We start from the raw sequence: 17,940 nt of genomic DNA, 5'->3' as shown, positions 1-17,940 counted from the left end.
TGACCACTTTGCATAAAGTTGAGCTCATTAACAATTCTGTCCAGTTCCTCTATCTTGCCTCAAATTCCATTCATTGAACTGCATTTGTTTTCAGTATACCAGTGCCTCAATTTTAAGATTATCATCCTTGAGTTCAAAGCTATCTATGGCCTTGCCTCCTCCCTATCTCTGTAATTTCTTTTTGACCCACAGCCCTCTGAGAACTCATCATCCCACCAATTCTAGTGTCTAATGTACCTTGCCCAATCCATTGGTGTCAAACTGTCTTTAGCAGTTATGAGTCTTCAACTTTTGAATTCCCTCCCTAAAGGTCTCTATCTCTGCATCTCTCTTCTCCTTTTAGACCCTCCTGAAAACTTCCCTCCTTAACTAAGTTTTTAGTCTGATGCCCTAATATCTCCATTTTTAGCTCAATGTCTAAATTTATCTGGTTAATGTGCTAACATGCTCTTGATGTTCTCCTATTCTCAAATTTGTTTATAGTTCTGCGAGTTCATCACCCTTTCCTGGTTAAGTCATTTGGTTGGCAGGGTGGTGCGTGTCCTGATTGATTATGTGGACTACGTTTCCTTCTGCGTGAAATTAAAACCCGTTCTTGAGAAGCAAAAGGAGTGGCCTGAGATCTGTGCTATCATCGGTAAATCTGCCTTCATTCACTTTTCTTGTTTGAAAACTGCAGTGTGGTGACACGGTGGTTAGCACTAGTGCCTCACAGCAACATGGACCCGGGTTCAATTCCAGCCTTATGTCATTATCTGGGTGGAGTTTGCATGTTCTCTCCGTGCCTGCCTGGGTTTTCTCCAGGTGCTTCAATTTTCTCCCACAGTCCAGAGGTTTATTGGCCATGCTAAATTGCTTCTTAGTGTAAGGGAGATTAGCGGGATAAACACATGGAGTATGGGGAATGGGCCTGGGTGGGATTGTTGGTGCAGGTTTGATGGGCTGAATGGCCTCTTTCTGCACTGTCAGGGTTCTATGATAGGAGGAGGCTTGTGGGGACCTAAGACATTGGTGCAGACCAGTTGAATTGTGGAGTTTGCACATTCTCCCTTTATCTGCATGCGTTTCCTCCGAATGCCCCAGTTTCCTCCCACACTCCAAAGATGTGTAGGTTAGGTGGATTAGCCATGCTAAATTGCCCTTTAGTGCCTGAGGTGTGTAGGTTAGGGGTAAATATTAGGTAAATACGTGGGATATAGGGCTTGGGTAAGATGCTGTGTCGGCACTGTAAGGATTCTATGATAAACTGAAAAAAACAGAAATACAATCTGCAAAAGAACACAAAACAAATTAATCTCATGAGTTAAACCATGCTTCAAAACTTATTTTTACAGCAAGCTCTCCACCTGAGACACTAACTTATTTGTGTCACAAGTAGGTTTACATTAACAGTGCAATGAATTAACTTAAAAATCCCCTGGTTACCACACTGCAGTTTACACTCAGGTACACTGAGGGAGAATTTAGCATGGCCAGTACACTTTACCAGCATGTCTTTCAGACAGTGGGAGGAAACTGGAGCACCCGGAGGAAATCCACACAGACATGGGGAGTATGTGCAAACCCCACACAGAGAGTGATCCAAGCTTGCAATCAAACCTGGGTCACTGGTGTTGTGAAGCAGCAGTGCTAACTACTGTGCTGCCTCCACTTTCTATATCGCTTTCAGATACTGACTAAGTTACTGTGCTTTCATGCATTTCCAGTTTGAAATTAATGTTTAAGTATTTATATTTCCTTTTCATTTAAGAATATATTGCTCAGGCTAGTGTATGGCAGCACAATTAACCCTTTGATAACTGGAAATATTTTACAGCAAAAATAAAGACTAGAACAAGGGAACAGATTTTAATCTGAGTTTACCAAGTGAATATATGCCATGTTTCTTATGGGTCTGTTTAGTTCCTTGATTGTGTTTTATACTGGACAAGCATTATATTGGATCACACCTGCAGTAATGTGAGCAGTTCTATGCACCACCTTAGGAAGGACGAATTGATCTTTGAGGCAACACAGCATATATTTACTGTCCCTGCATTATGAGGGTTAATCTACTAGGACAGATTACAGAAAAAAGGGTCGTATTCCCTGGAATTTTAGGCAGTTCAGGGATGACTTAATCAAAAGTTTCAAAATATTAAGGAGAAAAGAGAGAGTAAATGGAAAGGTAGCACAATGATGAGCATTGCTGCCTCACAGTTCCAGGGATTGGGTTAATTTCCAGCCATGGGTGACTATGTGGAGCTTTACACATGCATTCTCCCGTGTCTGCGTTTCCTCCAGTTTTCTCACACAGTCCAAACAATGTGCAAGTTAGCTGGGTTGGCCATGCTAAGTTGCCCCTCAGTGTCCCAAGATGTGTAGGTTAGATGGACTAGTCATGGGAAATGTGTGGGGTTAACAGGGATAGGGCAGGGGAGAGGGCCTTGGTAAAATACTGTGTCAGAAAGTCATGCGTACTTGATGGTCGAATGGCCTCTTCTGCACTGTTGGGACTCTATGATCTTTTTCCATTAGTTGAGAAGCCTTGAGCTAGGAATATAGACTGGGATTTCTGGGTTTTGCCCATGACGGGTACAGCGAGCCATTGGCTGTAGGCAGAATCTCTTGGTCCCATCAAAGTTGACCAGCTTTTGCATGGCTCACTCTCTTTGCCACCGGGGAACCCATTGTTGGAGTGTTGACTTCAGCGGGACCGGAAGATCTTGCCAGCAGGAAGGGCTGGAAAATCCCACCCATGTCTAAAAAAGAGTCAGACCTTCCCAGAGTGAAACCTGCAAACGCTTGTACATGCAAAATTTGAAACTCTCTTCCACAAACAATAATTCATGATAGACCAATTGTTAATTTTAAAACTGTGATTAATAGATTTTTGGTAACCAAGAGACATTGGGAAAAGTTGAGCAAATGGAGTTAGATTGCAGATCAGCCATGATCTATGTCAGAACAGATTTATTTCTCTATAATTTTATGTCATTTTTCTTGGCATTAGCAGTCAATGGCTAAACAAAACTGTCCAAATTACTTACTCTTTGCACCAAGGTATTTGCTGCAAGACTAAGGACAGAAATCTTCAATAATGTTTGTATCTGTGAGAGGCTTTATTCAACTGATTTTAAAATGTCTGCCTGTGAGTGGCATGATCACATGATTATGGAAAGCCTAAGTGTCAATCAGACTGGTTATATTACAAAACCCAAATGGTCCTGATAATGAGAATCGTTTCCACCTACCACCTTTCCTGGAGGCACAAGATATGGTTCAATGGACAATGCAGCTCTCTCTAATATTTAGGCCAGGTACTTATTCCAGCAGGCCTACTGATGATATTCTAAGACCAACAAAAACAAAGCACAACAGGAATTAAAAGTGTTCAGAGATATCTCTACTACTTAAAGCTATCAAACAGCCTTACCTCTCCTTGAGATAATTTTAAGATATATTTTTAACTTGTACTATCATTGTGGTCTGCTTTGCCAAGTCAGATTCAATGGCTGCTTTTGAATTTGCTTTCAAAGCTATGCAAAGGCTATTTTGCTATCTTACAATGATACAGCTAGCTCAGGTTTCAATCTGTATTTTTGGGCCCTCAGTGGCACTTGTAGTCCATTATTTATTCATACTAATGGAAGTTCAACTAAAATTCAATGATTGGAAAAATAAAATTGAATAACTTTGACTTTCTTGCAGAAAACCCTCGTCGTTTGAAGCACTTGTGTCGTCTGAAAATACGTAAACACATGGGGCAAAGACGACTGCAAGATCTTACATGCTTAGCGTTGCTTCCTCTGCCTCCATTACTGATGGATTACATCTTGTACAAGGAATATGATCTCTATGGAAGAGGTCTTGACTCACAGTAAAGTGAAATGCTATCATTTGTGTGTTGATATCACTTGTAAAATGCTGGGGTTTACGTTCATTGTTAAATTTAGGAAAGCATTTGTCATAAAGTGAATGGTTTACCAACTCCAGTAACTGATGAATGATCATCTTGCTGAATAATCTAACATTGCAAAAAAAAAATGACATCCCCACAGCTTGAAATGTTGGAGGACTTCTGGCGAAACAGCTTTGCAATTAAAATATTTGCAAGTCTTGCTCAAGATTAAAAACACACAGCTTTCCAAATGCAAATTGATCATGCCAAGAGCTTTTTTTAAACAGTAAGTCATGCATGTCCAACAGAAAAAAAACCTCCATCAGTACTTTTGCAGTATTGAATGTTGACGAGATGCCGTAGTTTGCGTTCATAGCTTCATTATGAACATTATTCTGTCAATTCCATTCATTTGGTGAAAGTTTTTGGTGGGTCTTTTTTTATTTTGATGCAGTTTTCAAAGTTAGCTTTATGTGTGACAGCTCAAGTACAGAAATTATATCTTCTAGAGGCTTTGGTCCTTCCATTCCTATTCTGCTTCCAATTTTCTTCCTATATTTGCTGAAAGCAATACTACGAGAGCTGTAACGTGGTCCTAAATGTTGCTGTTGCCCTCTGACACTTTGTCTAAATGTGTGAGGTGTGATAGTGATTATTGGCAGACTAATAACAGGAATGCAGGGGACATATTTACCAGATGTTCACACACAACCACTTTAAACTTTAGGATAATATCAAAAAAAGTGATGAGGGTTAGTTTGCATTCATAGGGAACTGGTTAGAGTGATATGAGGCGCGAAATATAACTTGAGTCTGCAAGAATTCTATATTGACATTGGTGTAAGAGTGGTGCCAAAAGTACTTAATTACTGTAAGGTGCTTTGGGGTGTCCTGAGGTCATGAAAGGCACTATGTAAATGCAAGATTTATTTAGCAATATATATAAATAACAAGGCCTTAATGATACTCAATTACTGATATTGGTGAACAAGTTGTGACTGGATTTCCTATGCATGAATGCCATTTTTTACTGATTGATGTAAAAAAAAAATCAAGATTGTGCCTTTCCATGCTGGTAGATGATTAGAATTTGACTGACGTACCCCTCTAACCAAGAATAGCTGAGTCTCACCCATGAACGGGGAAAACATTCAAGCTGGTAGGGAAGCCAAGTGCTCAAACAGTGCAGTCACTGGGATGCCATGCTGAAACTATATCTTGTGGTTCATTTAGTTCCTTCATTCAACAGGTCCCCTAATAGCAGCATGGTCCTAACAAATCACTCCTCACTTTGCCATTTGCGTCATGTTGCGATACTAACACTCTACAGAATCTATTAGTCTTTTCATATTATAGTAAAGTTAAAGTTTATTTATTAGTCACAAGGAAGGCTAACATTAACACTACAATGAAATTACTGTGAAAATCCTCTGGTTGCACACTTGGCACCTGATCATATACAAGATATCCACAATCTTTGGCGAAATGTTTAGAAAGGCAAAACATGTCTTTTTAAGCACTGCTTCTGGAAAAAAAAGTTTTTTTTAAAGTTGCTTTGATCTATTCAAAGAATGGTGTTAAAGTCTTGCTCCATAGCTCTGTATAATTACAATTATTAATTCTAGGAGTATATGTAGAAAATCTCTGAAAATAAATTATCTATTTTATGCTAAAAGACCTATATTTTCTGATTTTTTTTCCCCCCAAATTCATCAATTGCTGGTTCTCGGAGGCAATGAGCTGATGAGTTGATTTGCCTTTATTGTTGTGCCCATTTCCCTGTGAAAACTGGAGATTAAAATCAATAACTAACTTGTCAGGTCCTTTCTTGCCTCAATCAGCATTTCTGCAGATTGTAAATAAAGCCCATTAAAACAAAATCAAGATAAGCACTTATCAAAAAAAAACTGGTTTCCTTTGAAGTGGCTAGGCTTTTAAAGTATGCTGTGTCATGCAAGTGAAATTTCTATTACTTACATTGAACCTGAAATAATAAACAGGAGAGATGATTTACAGCACACCATTTCTTCCATTTGTTGAACATTGCTGTTATCCAATGCATAAACAACATAATGGCATTCTCAAGTTGGGATCTGTCTTTGGTATAATTGTGTTAAGAAATATATTTTATTGTTTGATTTCCCTGAAAGCCCCAGGTTCACCATTTTGAAATAAGGATAGTTATGCACTTGGCACATTACAAAATAGGTGAATATCCTCTGGATTTTGCTCTCTTAACTGTTAGACATTTAGCCAAAATGCCATTCTGCCAAGTGTGCTTGGTTTTCTTTTGCATTAAGATGGTTGCCTCAGCTGGAATATTGCATACAGTTTTGGTCGATTTAACCTAAAAAGGATAAAATAATATTGGAGGCAGTCCAAAAGAGATTCACCAAGCTAGTTCCTGGGATGAGATCATTGTCCTATCATGGCACGGTGGCACAGTGGTTAGCACTGCTGCCTACAGTACCAAGGACCTGGGTTCGATTCCTGGCTTGGATCACTTCTGTGTGGAGTTTGCATGTTCTCCCCATGTCTGTGTGGGTTTCCTTCGGATGCTCCAGTTTCCTCCCACACTCCAAAGGTATGCAGGTTAGGTGGATTGGCCATGTTAAGTTGCCCTTTGATGTCAGGGGAACTAGCAGGGTAAATATGTGAGATTATGGGGATAGGGCCTTGGCGGAATTGTTGTTGGTACAGATTCAATGGACAGAATGGCCTTCTTCTGCACTGTAAGGATGCTATGATTTTAAAGAAGACAAAATAACGTGGGTCTGTATTCCTTGAAGTTTAGTAGAGTGAGGGATGACCTCATGCATATGTATAGGGCAGGATTTTATGGCCTTGCTTATCCCAAATTCTCAAAATCCCACCCAAGGTCAATAGACCTTCCCAATCTGTTTCCCGTGACGGGTGGGATGGTAAAACTCTGGCCATAAAATCCTGAGGGGGCTTAACAGGGTAGACAGTGAGATGTTTTCACTGATGGGACAGTCTCGAACAAGGGACATAGCAACAAGATAAAGGGCCAGTCATTTAAAAATGGGGTGCGTAGAAATTTATTCTCGCAGAGGTGCTGAATCTCTAGAATTCTTTGCCGCAAAGGGTATGAAGCCTGGATCATTAGAATAACTTAAGGTGGAGGTGGATAAATATTTGATAGATCAAGAAATGGAGGGCTCTGGGGAAAGGGAACAGAAAAGGAGTTCAGGCCGCATAGATAAGCTATGATCATATTGAATGGCGGGCAGGTTTGAAGGGCCTGGTGGCATACTCCTGCTTCTAATTCTTGTGTCCTTGTGTGAATTCATTCCATTTTTCTCCTGTGTTTGTTAAATCCCTGTCTAGTAGCACTGTCATAGCTCATCTCAACAAATCTAGCTCTTCTGAGGTCTGGTACTCACATTGTATTTTTAATAGCTTTAGTGTAGCTGATCAAATTGTATCTAATTACATTGTACCCGCTGTTATCTGGGTATTCCTCCACGTCAATGCCCAACACAGCATCGGTGTCAAGTTAAATTCAGAGTCTGATTAGCCTTTGTTTATTAACTGATATGCTGTGTAAGGAAACAATCATCTATTACATCTTCAAATCTTCCAGATGGTTCATATAGGCTATTTGGCACAGAAACAGACCATTCGGCCCAACCATTCCATTCTGGTGTTTATGCTCCAGTCAAATGACCTCCCATCTTTCTTCATTTAAGTCTATAGTCCCTTCTCCCTTATTTACTTGTCAACTTCCTCTGAAATGGACCTATACTATTTATTTCAAACATTCCGTGATGGTGAGTTCCATACGTTCTTAGGGTGAAGAAACTTTTTTCTGAATTCCCTATTGGATTTCTTGGTAACTATTTTATATTGATGGGCTCTAATTACGCTTTTCCCCACAGGAAAAAACATTCTCTCTGTGTCCAAACTCTCAGAACCTTCCATGATCATACATCCTACGTATATTTTAAATGACCCTGAATGCTTTTTCCACATACTTTGCTGGTGGATTATAAGAAACACATGGTGGTGGAGGGGGCAGCGGCGGGGGTTGGGGGGGATGCTGGAGGGGGTCATTTTTTAGCTCTGTGCCCGTAATGGGCAAAAATGGCATTGCTGATGGAAAATCCCACGCGACTGCAAGAATGAGAATTCCAGCGACAAGATATCATTCTGAGATTATACCTTTCCATCACTGGTGATGCAATGGACAGGAAACTTATTAAATAAATTCAAATATATTTAAAGTTCTTCCCTGCCACGTGAAAAAAATTTATTCATCCTAAGAACGGTAAGAACAGTTGATTGGACATGCTAAATTAACCTTAGTATCCCAGGATGTGAAAGGGTAGAGTGATTAGCAGGGTAACTAGGCAGGGTAGGACCTAGGTGGGATTGTTATCAGTTCAGACTCAATGGATCGAATGGCCTCCTTCTGCACTGTGGGTGTTCTATGGATTTCAAACTTATACTGAGCCACTTCTTTACGTGTTTCTTGACATTTCTATAAAATTCTGTTGGTATCATGTTAATGATAATGTTAGTTATATTCCAATAAGACAGTTGGTGAAGAATGATGATGGTGCCAATCCTTACTCGGTCTTATATTTATTTTACACAGTGAAATATTACAGATGTGCATCCCAGGCTTGAGGGGCCAAATGGCCTACTGCTGCTCCTTGTCTGTGTGTTTCTAACTCAATCACGCCACAGTTTTTGTTAGTGTACCTTTCTATATCTCTGGAATTCTCTGCCCGTTGAAGTGGTGGAGGCTGCCTCGCTAAATATATTTAAGACGCGGGTTGATGGGTTTTTGATAAGCGAGGGGATTAAGGGTTATGGGGAGAGGGCGGGAATGTGGAACTGAGCCACGACAGATCAGCCATGATCTTATTGAATGGCGGGGCAGGCTCGAAAGGCTAGATGGCCTACTCTTGCTCCTATTTCTTATGTTCTTATGTTCTTAAACCCCATTTAATCTCTTCCACCCACATAAAATAAATCACAATTGATAATCAATTAACAAATTTAACTATTTCATTTTAAATTGGTTAACTACTGTGTCGAAAAGAATTATATTTACAAAAATCGTACAGATTTTACATAAGAACATAAGAACATAAGAAATAGGAGCAGGAGTAGGCCATCTGGCCCTTCGAGCCTGCCCTGCCATTCAATAAGATCATGGCTGATCTGTCGTGGCTCAGTTCCACTTTCCCGCCCTCTCCCCATAACCCTTAATCCCCTCTCTTATCAAGAACCCATCAACCCGCTTCTTGAAAATATTTAGCGAGGCAGCCTCCACCACTTCAACGGGTAGAGAATTCCAGAGATTCACCACCCTTTGAGTGAAGAAGTTCCTCCTCAACTCCGTTCTAAAATGCCCCCCCCTTTATCTTGAGGCTGTGCCCCCTAGTCCTACTGTCTTTTTTGAGCGGGAAGAGTCTCTCCACCTCTATCCTATCCATCCCATTCATCATCTTATACGTCTCAATGAGATCTCCCCTCATTCTTCTAAACTCCAACGAGTACAAGCCTAGTTTATTCAGCCTCTCCTCATAGCTCAACCCCCTCAACTCCGGTATCAGCTTAGTAAACCTCCTCTGCACTCCCTCCAAGGCCAAAATATCTTTGCGCAGGTGCGGCGCCCAAAACTGCACACAGTGCTCCAGCTGCGGCCTCACCAGTGCCCTATACAGCTGCAGCAAGGCCTCCCTACTTTTATATTTTGGTTCAGCTTTCTTTTCATGAACAGTATTATTTCAAACCCTCGATTTTTAACCTAAGAACTTTACTGATATGAAGCTAAAGCTCACAGCTAATGCCTTCAAAGGTGAGGTAAAATCCAATTTATAAAATAATCTGCCTGATCCTTCTACACTTGCACCTCCTTTAAACAGAAGCAGCAGGTTCTCTGTGGCTTTTGAGACATTTATTTAAAGTCTAACAGAGCAAGTGTTATAAATTATTCCTTTAAAAAGATTAGCCTCACAATACAAAACATCTTGATGCTTTATTTTGTCTGACTAGTCTTTGCCCTGTAAATTCAGTATTAAGTCCACAATGTATTATCACGTTGTCAAGGATACAACAGACAACAAAGTAATCTCAGCATTTCCCAAGGCTGTACATTGATCTGGGCAATGAAATCAAAGTATCTGGCTCTCAATTTTGAAATTCCAAATGTGTAGTCTATGACTATTTGTGTGCTGGTGTGTGTTCTGTGACATGTTAGTATTGCCAAAGTCATGAACAAACTTTTTTTTTGACCTTTTTTTTCCAAACTTCTTTTTCTAAACCTCTTTGATAGTTTTCCATTCTTTTTTTTTATTTCTGTTAACGAGTGAAATTTTATTCAATTCATGTATTTGTTCTGAGTTGTAAAATATAAAGTAGTTCAACTGAAGCACTTCCACATTAACACACAAGTGGTGCTTTCAGTGTGCTCCAAATCTACGGAGGATTTACATGTTAATGACACACCAGGACAATCTATCTTTCTAACTTTATCACCAAATCTGTTGCCAATTTCCCTAATTTTCCATCCCATTTCTGTATAAGAATTCCCACAGATACATATGACAAATTCTCTATACCATCTTCCCATCCATTGACTCTGTCTACGCTTCCCGCTGCCTCAGAAAAGCAGCCAGTTTATTCAAGGATCCCACGCACCCTGGACATTCTCTCTTCCACCTTCTTCTGTCAGGAAAACAATACAAAAGTCTGAGGTCCAAGCCTCTCAGCATCTATTCTGTCAAGTCCCATGAGAATCCTCTGGGGGTGATTTTCAGCTGGTGTTAGCTATCAGGTAAAATGGTGATGGCGATGGAAAGTGTGGTGATAATTGGGAAACATGATTCTCACCACTGAGTGAGGATGCACTTCCCAATTTTCCACATCCCTCGCTGGTGACATCACAAGATTTATGCTCATAAAGGGTGAGATCCTAATTTTAATATTTTGAACACATTTCAATGTAATTTCAATGCAAATGATGCCCCTCACTCAATATTCAAAGCTCAGCGATGTGATGTCATGTTGGCAGGGTTTACAAAAGCTTTTATAAAACATGAATCAGTCAAGGGGATTCCCAGGGGCTCAAAGACAAGTAAAACCCCCGGGGGAAAGGGACTTGTCAGCTTGGTTCAGGTTGGCATTGGTGGGTTGGCACTGGCGGATTGGAATGCCAGACTGGCAGTGCCAATCTGTGGCAAGGAGCACTGCTGGGGGTAGTGCTGGGGTGGATTCTCTGGGGAGTCCCATGTGTTGCGGGGGGTGGGGAGCAGATTTCCCATTATGTGTAAAGAGTAGGGAGGGGGGAACACAGCGAAGCCATTGAGTGAGGAACTTTCAGGCATAGGGATGGGGCAGGAGTGGGCATGGAGCCTGAAATCTCCATGGAGGGAGTTCAACTTTAGCACTGACGTCAGCCTTTAAAGATTGTGCACCAGTACCTGTGGGGCTGGCCTTGCTGGCTCCAAAAGGTCCCATCCCACCAGACATGGTGGCAAAAAAATCTCGCCCACTTTTTTTTCAAAGAGGATCAAGATGTGAACTAAAAACTCGGCAGTGCTGTTGGAGAAGTCCACGCCGGTTTTCAATCTAGAACCTAACACTTTGAAAGAATATGGGGAAATTCTGCCCTGTATATCTCAATAAGATCACCTCTCATCCTTCTAAACTTCAGTGAGTACAGACCGAACCTACTCAAATTTTCCTCATCAGTAAATCCTTGGGATCAACCTGGTGAACCGTCTCCGGACTGCTTCCAAAGCAGGTACATCTTTCAGAGGATCTAGAACATCTGTCTGCACCCAATGGGTGTGGGGGTGCTGGCCAAGTGGCCTCTACGTATTTCTGATGCACTCTTACGAGCCTGGCTTTCTTTTCCAGCAGGAAACAAAGGTAAAAGGAAATTTTAGAAGGGAACTCCATTGTGACTTGACTGAGGGGGACCGGGAGGGGGAGGGTCACAGCAGGTGACAGAAAGAGAAGTGGTAAAGCAGTTAGGAGGTGCAATCTGACAGACACATAAAGATTGCTTCCAACACCTAGCAAATCTGGATGCCTTATATATACACGCATGATTCCCACTGAGAGCACGTGAGGTGCTAATGACAGGGAAATATCTGGGCCACCATTTTAGCATGGACACTCCTTCTGTCTGTCAGATCGGACTAGAGAATTGGAAAGACATTAACGTGAGCAAATAAACATAGCAACAAATCGCTACCTCATTTGTCGCTCCTGTCTGTCACCCAAATTGTCATCTGTTTCTCACGCAGTGAGAGGAGGAGAGTCTCGGTTTCGGTCTGAATGACAAAATCGTAGGCAGCCTATTTTTTCACTGGAAAAAAAACGCAGAACAGCCCTGAAGTGTTTTTATAACATGGTGCATGCGGGAAATGCAGTGGCGCTTTCCTGTATGATTTACAGTAGCGCGCAAACAAAATAACAGGTGGGAAAATCACTGATTGACGAAAATGGCCGCTGACTTGCTATCACCCCTCATCCTACTTACTGGTCAGTTTCACCGCCCCCCAGGGTCCCTGAAATAGAAATATTCCATCCCCTAACACTAATCCCTTAACTAAAAGATCACAAAGTCGCCAAGATATCGACACTCTCCATCACTTCGATCTTAATGCCACTCTTGGGGGTGTTTGGTGCGAGGGGTGCAAAATTACAGGCTCCCGACTTGGCATTTTTTTTCCCCCTCAGAAATTAGTGGCCCTTCGTTTCACTGGAAAGTTGGCTTGTGCTGCTGAGTAAACATGTTAAGCGAAGGAATGTGACACTCGGTTCTGTCAACAGGAATGACAGCTGCTGACTGGCTCCAGCAAGCTGCTACCATACACTGAACAAAGGCAAAGTCAAGGTCAGAGTTGGAACACACAGCCAGGGATCTACACGCTGGAGAAATAAATCAGAATTATTGAAGATGAGATTCTTCCTCCAGTTGGTAGAGTAACCGATATATCAGAATTCCCATACTAACAATTGATTCATTATCTACTATAATTCACTTTGTGGTCGCAAAATTCGATTCCGTGGCCCACTGGATTTGATGCTATTAGAGCCAACTGAGGAAGAAATAGCAGAGGATCCATTCCTGACATAGAAATATAGAAAATAGGAGCAGGAAGGAGGCCATTCAGCCCTTCGAACCTGCTCCACCATTCATTGCGATCATGGCCGATTTTTCGACTCAGTAGCCTGATTCCCCCCAATATCCTTCGATTCCCTTCGCCTCAAATGCTATACCTAACTGCTTCTTGGAAACATTCAGGCCGCAATCTTATCAGCTCCTCCTACCAGTCGATTGGCGAGGTGAGCCAGTAAGATAGGCCAAGAGGATCACACTCGGTTTTTCGCCTCCCATGAGCTTAATGGCACTGATTTGCCGGCAAAATCAGCTTTGTGTCCGGAAAGGGCACAAAGCTGATTTAAATATTTATGACCTATTTAAATGTTATTAGTCAGTTCCATTCACAATCATCCAGGCTCACTTGGACTTACCCCCTCATGGTGATGGTGCTCACTAGTGAGAATCACATATGGCCCTCACCAACCAGCATCAGATGTGATGGCCTCGCCAGGGGGATTGTAGGCAATTGAAGGCCCCCCGGTGGTCGCTGGCAGCGCCAGGCAGTGCCCCTTGGGCAGTGCCAGCCTGGCAGTGCCCATCTGGCATCCTGGCACTGCCCACTTGACACTCATGTCCCACCGCCATCAGGTCCTACCTACTCAGCACTGCCCATCGGAGATCCTGGCAGTGCCGGGGCAGTGCTGAGTAGGTAGGACCTGATGGCGGTGGGACTGAGAAGATTGGAGCTATGATGGGGGGAGACACCAGGGAGCTCCACAGGTAGGGAGGAAGGGGGTAACTCTGCAGCAGGGATTTGATTGGTGGCAATGGGGATCAGGAGAGTGTTGATTATTAGGGCCAGCGATTGGTGGGGTTAATTGGTGGGGCCAGCGATTGGCGGCAAAGGGGAATGATGTTTGTGGGGGTGCGGGGAACACTGTAAGGTGGTGATTGGGGAGTGGGGGGGGAATCTCTCCAGTGGTGGCGATCCGGGGGGGGGTGGGTGTAACTCTGCAGAGGTGACAATCGGAGTGATGGGGGAAACTCTGCAGCGGATGTGATCAGGGTGGTGGGGAGAACTCTGTGATGGGGGCGATCCAGTGGGGGATGTTGGGGGGCACAATATACACCAATGGTCTGTTCCATATGATCCAAATTGCAGCGTGGTCCTCATTGTAGGAGTGCTGGCCACATGTGGTCAGCCACATGTACAGTGAATAGCCCTTGCGGCTAAACAGTTACATTTCAATTTGATGTACTGGCTCAAAGAAGGTAGCAACTGTGTGCAATAGCACAGGGTAAAAGCCTGATGGCTGCTGCTAGGATAGGGAACATTCACCAACACCTGTTCTGGGCATCCCTGCACAACAACTTCAAATAACCAATGGCTGTCAAGACAACTGTGGCTCTCAATTCCTATGTCAATAAATCCTTCCATATTGGAGCAGGCAACATCACCAACACCTCACAGTTTGCTATCCATCATTATATCTGAGTGGTCAAAGAGGTCATAGAATCATAGAATCCCTTCAGCGCAGAAGAAGACCATTTGGCCCATCAAGTCTGCACTGACCACAATCCCACCCTGGCCCTATCCCCGTAACCCCACATAGTTACCATACTAATCTCCCTGATACCAGGGTCAGTTTAGCATGGCTAATCAACCTAACCCACGTATCTTTGGACTGTGAGAGGAAACACCCAATGGAAACCCATGCAGACACGGGCAGAATGTGAAGACTCTGCACAGTGAGCTGAGGCCTGAATTCAACTTGGGTCCCCAGCACTGTGAAGCAGCAGTGCTAACCATTTTGCTACCCAGTCACCCCTTACTGGTCTTCTAAAACAGAAGAGGGTACTTCCCTGTCATGCCTGTAATTAGAGAGAAGTAAGAGAAATGTGCTTGTGGTTTTGCCAGGATAGCAGGGAGCCATCAGCTGCCCGCATGTGGCATTGTATGATCCGCATCTGAATAGAGAGGTATACTGAAACTACAAAGGGACCTACTCAATTAATTTGGAGGTTTCAATGCTCATTGGAGTGTGTGCCTGATTTGTGGTTTTTGCAGTCTCCGCAACCTGGCCATCATGAATGTACTGCCCTACCCAGCAGGGCTTTGAGGGCTACTTCAGGAGGTGGAAGAAAAGAGAGGAATGAGGAGGGAGTTGGCATATCCACAGTCCAGAAATACTATCCATGAGCATCTCATCATACTCTGGTTCGCCTAAATAAATCCAAAGATCCCCCCCTTGCTCAACACATTCCCATCTTACCAGCCCTGTGTTACCAACCATCCCAATATCCTCAGACACAATCCTGGAATAAAAAGACAGCACGAAGCAACTATTCAATCTAAGCTTTATCCTACAACCGTTCCAATAATCTTTCCAATGTCCAATGATTTATCCTTGTACATTGCCATTGTGTCTATCTTCAATTGTGTTTGCATGTCTTGAGGGACAAGTTTCAGAACCCTACTTAGCATAGTGGCAGCAGTCTGTGCTGGCTGAATAAGGGCACTGGCCAAGTGCCAGTGGTGGGTTCTCCAATGCCGTAATCTTGACAGAGGATAGCAGGTTTGTGCAACATGGCTGCTCCCTGGGATGACATGTTGTAATATTTTAAAGAATAGATTGCTGGTCAATGTGACTCCAAGCCCCTTTGAGACTGGCAGCTGCAACCATGAAGTTAGCAGTCTGGGGTGGCATTGTGCCAATCCGGCTTATATTACAATAGGCAGGGATCTCGTAATCTCCATCCCTTCCATTACAGTGATCAGATGTTGGGTAGCTTCTCAGTGTGCTGTGATGGAAGGTGTCATGAGGACATGTGTCAAGACTCGTCCTTTCTTCCTCATTCTTGACTGATCGTAACAGATTTTCTTATCAATTATAATGATGAAGTTATTCATTTAATGTTTGTGTTTCACCATTTATGTGGTGATTGGAAAAAAAAACAGTTTGTCAAACATTCTTGACTTTAAAAACAAAGGGGTTATTGTGCTAAAAACTCACCCAGGTAAGGATATAAAGATATTTTAAAAAGGCAAACTTGTATCCCAACCTTCATAACACACACACAAGCATGCAAAATTACAAATTACTTTTTGGCAGAATTGAAATTCAATGGTTAAAGGCAAAAAATAATAAGTTCACTTTTCATGAATCTGTCGCTTGCATCTAAGGCTGAGGCAAACCTTTTTTATAGTGGTCTTGGTGTAAACTGCAATTTCTAAAGACAGTCTCCTTTTTAAATGTAATCTATCTTTTCCAGTAGTTGATTTTGCACCTGTAATTTCTTTTGATAGAAATTCTCTATCTCTGTGAAGGATTCCAGACTGTAATAGGGATAGGTGCCGGAATTTTACCGAACGGCATTCTCCGTTGGCCTCGGGCGGCATCTTACGAGTCTCAGGTGGGCAAGGCGGTAAAATTCCGGCAAGGGTCTTGAACTTGAGAGAGAAAGGAGAGAGAGAAAAGAGAGTATAAATTCTCAACTGGAAGGTTATTGAAGACTTCTATCTCACAATTGTTCCATTAGACCTCAGTCTGTGCCTGAAAGATACCTTTATAGAAATGCGAATCGTGACAGCCAGTACAGTTTCAGTTCGTCTTTGAATTCTTGACACCAGCAGGTATGAAAATTCCATAGCAGGCTGCCGTGGCATGTCCTAATTGTAATCCAAGTTGAAAACTTCCAGAAGGTAATGAATTTGTAATACCATACACATCAGGTGATTTGTGGCAGCCATTTTAAATCAGTGTTTTTGTTCATTTTAAAATGTTCTGTTCAAGAAATTCAATATATATTTGGCCAGTGATGTAATTAAGGATTAATATCATACACGCAAACACCATATCCTCATGACAAACCATATCACAATTCCTGTGCTGGTTAATGGACTTTATCTCATGTTTAGCCCTGTGTAATTTTAGCTTTCAGTCAATTACCTATTTGTAAGTTGCTATATGCTTAATGACTAATCAGAGGTACGGAGGTCCTAACTGTCATTTATTTTTCTGGATTATTCCTAAATTACCTTAATTGTATTACAGCCCAAACTAAGGCACAATAAAAATGAAGTATTATCTCTGATTCAGTCACATATACTAATTTTAGGTCAATACTTTGACACTTCTAAGTGTTGAGATTTCAGTTTTGAGGAATGCAACTCAACATGCAGACATAGCATGCACAGAAAATGTTCCCTTGTTATTAACAATGTGATTGTTGGCCTTGGAGAATGTGAAGTGCAGATTCATCAAAATCATACCAGGGCTAAAAAAGTTAAATTATAAGTACAGAGCGAATAGACTAGAATGGTATTCCCTTGAGTAAAGAAATTAAATTGGTGTTCTAATTGAGGTGATTAACATTATTAAAGGATTTGACAGGAGACATAAAAACTATGTCTTCTTGTGGGAGAGTCCAGAACAAGGGGCCATAACCTTAAAATTAGGGCTAGGCTGTTCAAGGGTGAGTCAATGAGTACATTTTCATGCATTTCAGATGGAGCCTAAAACACACTCGTTTAAAAACTGTTGAGATAAGGCCAATTGAAATTTCAAATACTTGCTGGATTTTTGTTGGGCAGGAAGGATAATTTTCCTATGGATTCTATGGAATGGGGTCAAATAATTTACTTTCAGGTATAGATAACTATGATCTAATTGAATGACAATGAAAGCTTAACTGCCTGAATGGCCCACTCTGGCTCTTAGGCGATTTAATCTAAACTTCATAAGACACCCTATTGTATTAGTATAACACTCCTCTTTTCCAAGCTAGCCAACCTTGTGACCTCTCTGAGAAAGGCAGGGTAGTTTTAATGCTGCCCAATCAGAGAGTAACCATGGACTCTTACAACTAACGTAAGAGGCATCACAATGTCAATTTGTGATGGCCTTTCAACCCATTTAATCTTACCTTTCCAGAGTACTGATCCAAGCTCCTTTTATTTCCTTTCAATTGT

At 42.0% G+C, this 17,940-nt stretch overlaps 1 protein-coding gene across 2 annotated transcripts in view; it reads left to right on the top strand.

Moving 5' to 3' along the window:
* Positions 1-5,804, top strand: part of LOC145344500 (ankyrin repeat and SOCS box protein 15-like) — a 28,556-nt gene extending 22,752 nt beyond the window's left edge. Inside the window, exons 9-10 of one of the 2 annotated variants that reach the window (XM_080191676.1) lie at positions 484-637; positions 3,691-5,804. In XM_080191676.1, the coding sequence (XP_080047802.1) occupies positions 484-637; positions 3,691-3,863 (327 nt within the window). In that variant the 3' untranslated portion in view covers positions 3,864-5,804. The remainder of the gene's footprint in view (positions 1-483; positions 638-3,690) is intronic. The other variant, XM_080191678.1, reaches the window with a different exon arrangement.
* The last annotated feature ends 12,136 nt before the right edge of the window (positions 5,805-17,940 follow it).

The sequence above is a fragment of the Carcharhinus amblyrhynchos genome, chromosome 6 (genome assembly GCF_965287045.1).
Source record: "Carcharhinus amblyrhynchos chromosome 6, sCarAmb.v2.hapA, whole genome shotgun sequence".
Taxonomy (NCBI): Eukaryota; Metazoa; Chordata; class Chondrichthyes; order Carcharhiniformes; family Carcharhinidae; genus Carcharhinus; species Carcharhinus amblyrhynchos.
This window is presented reverse-complemented; position numbering and strand designations above follow the sequence as displayed.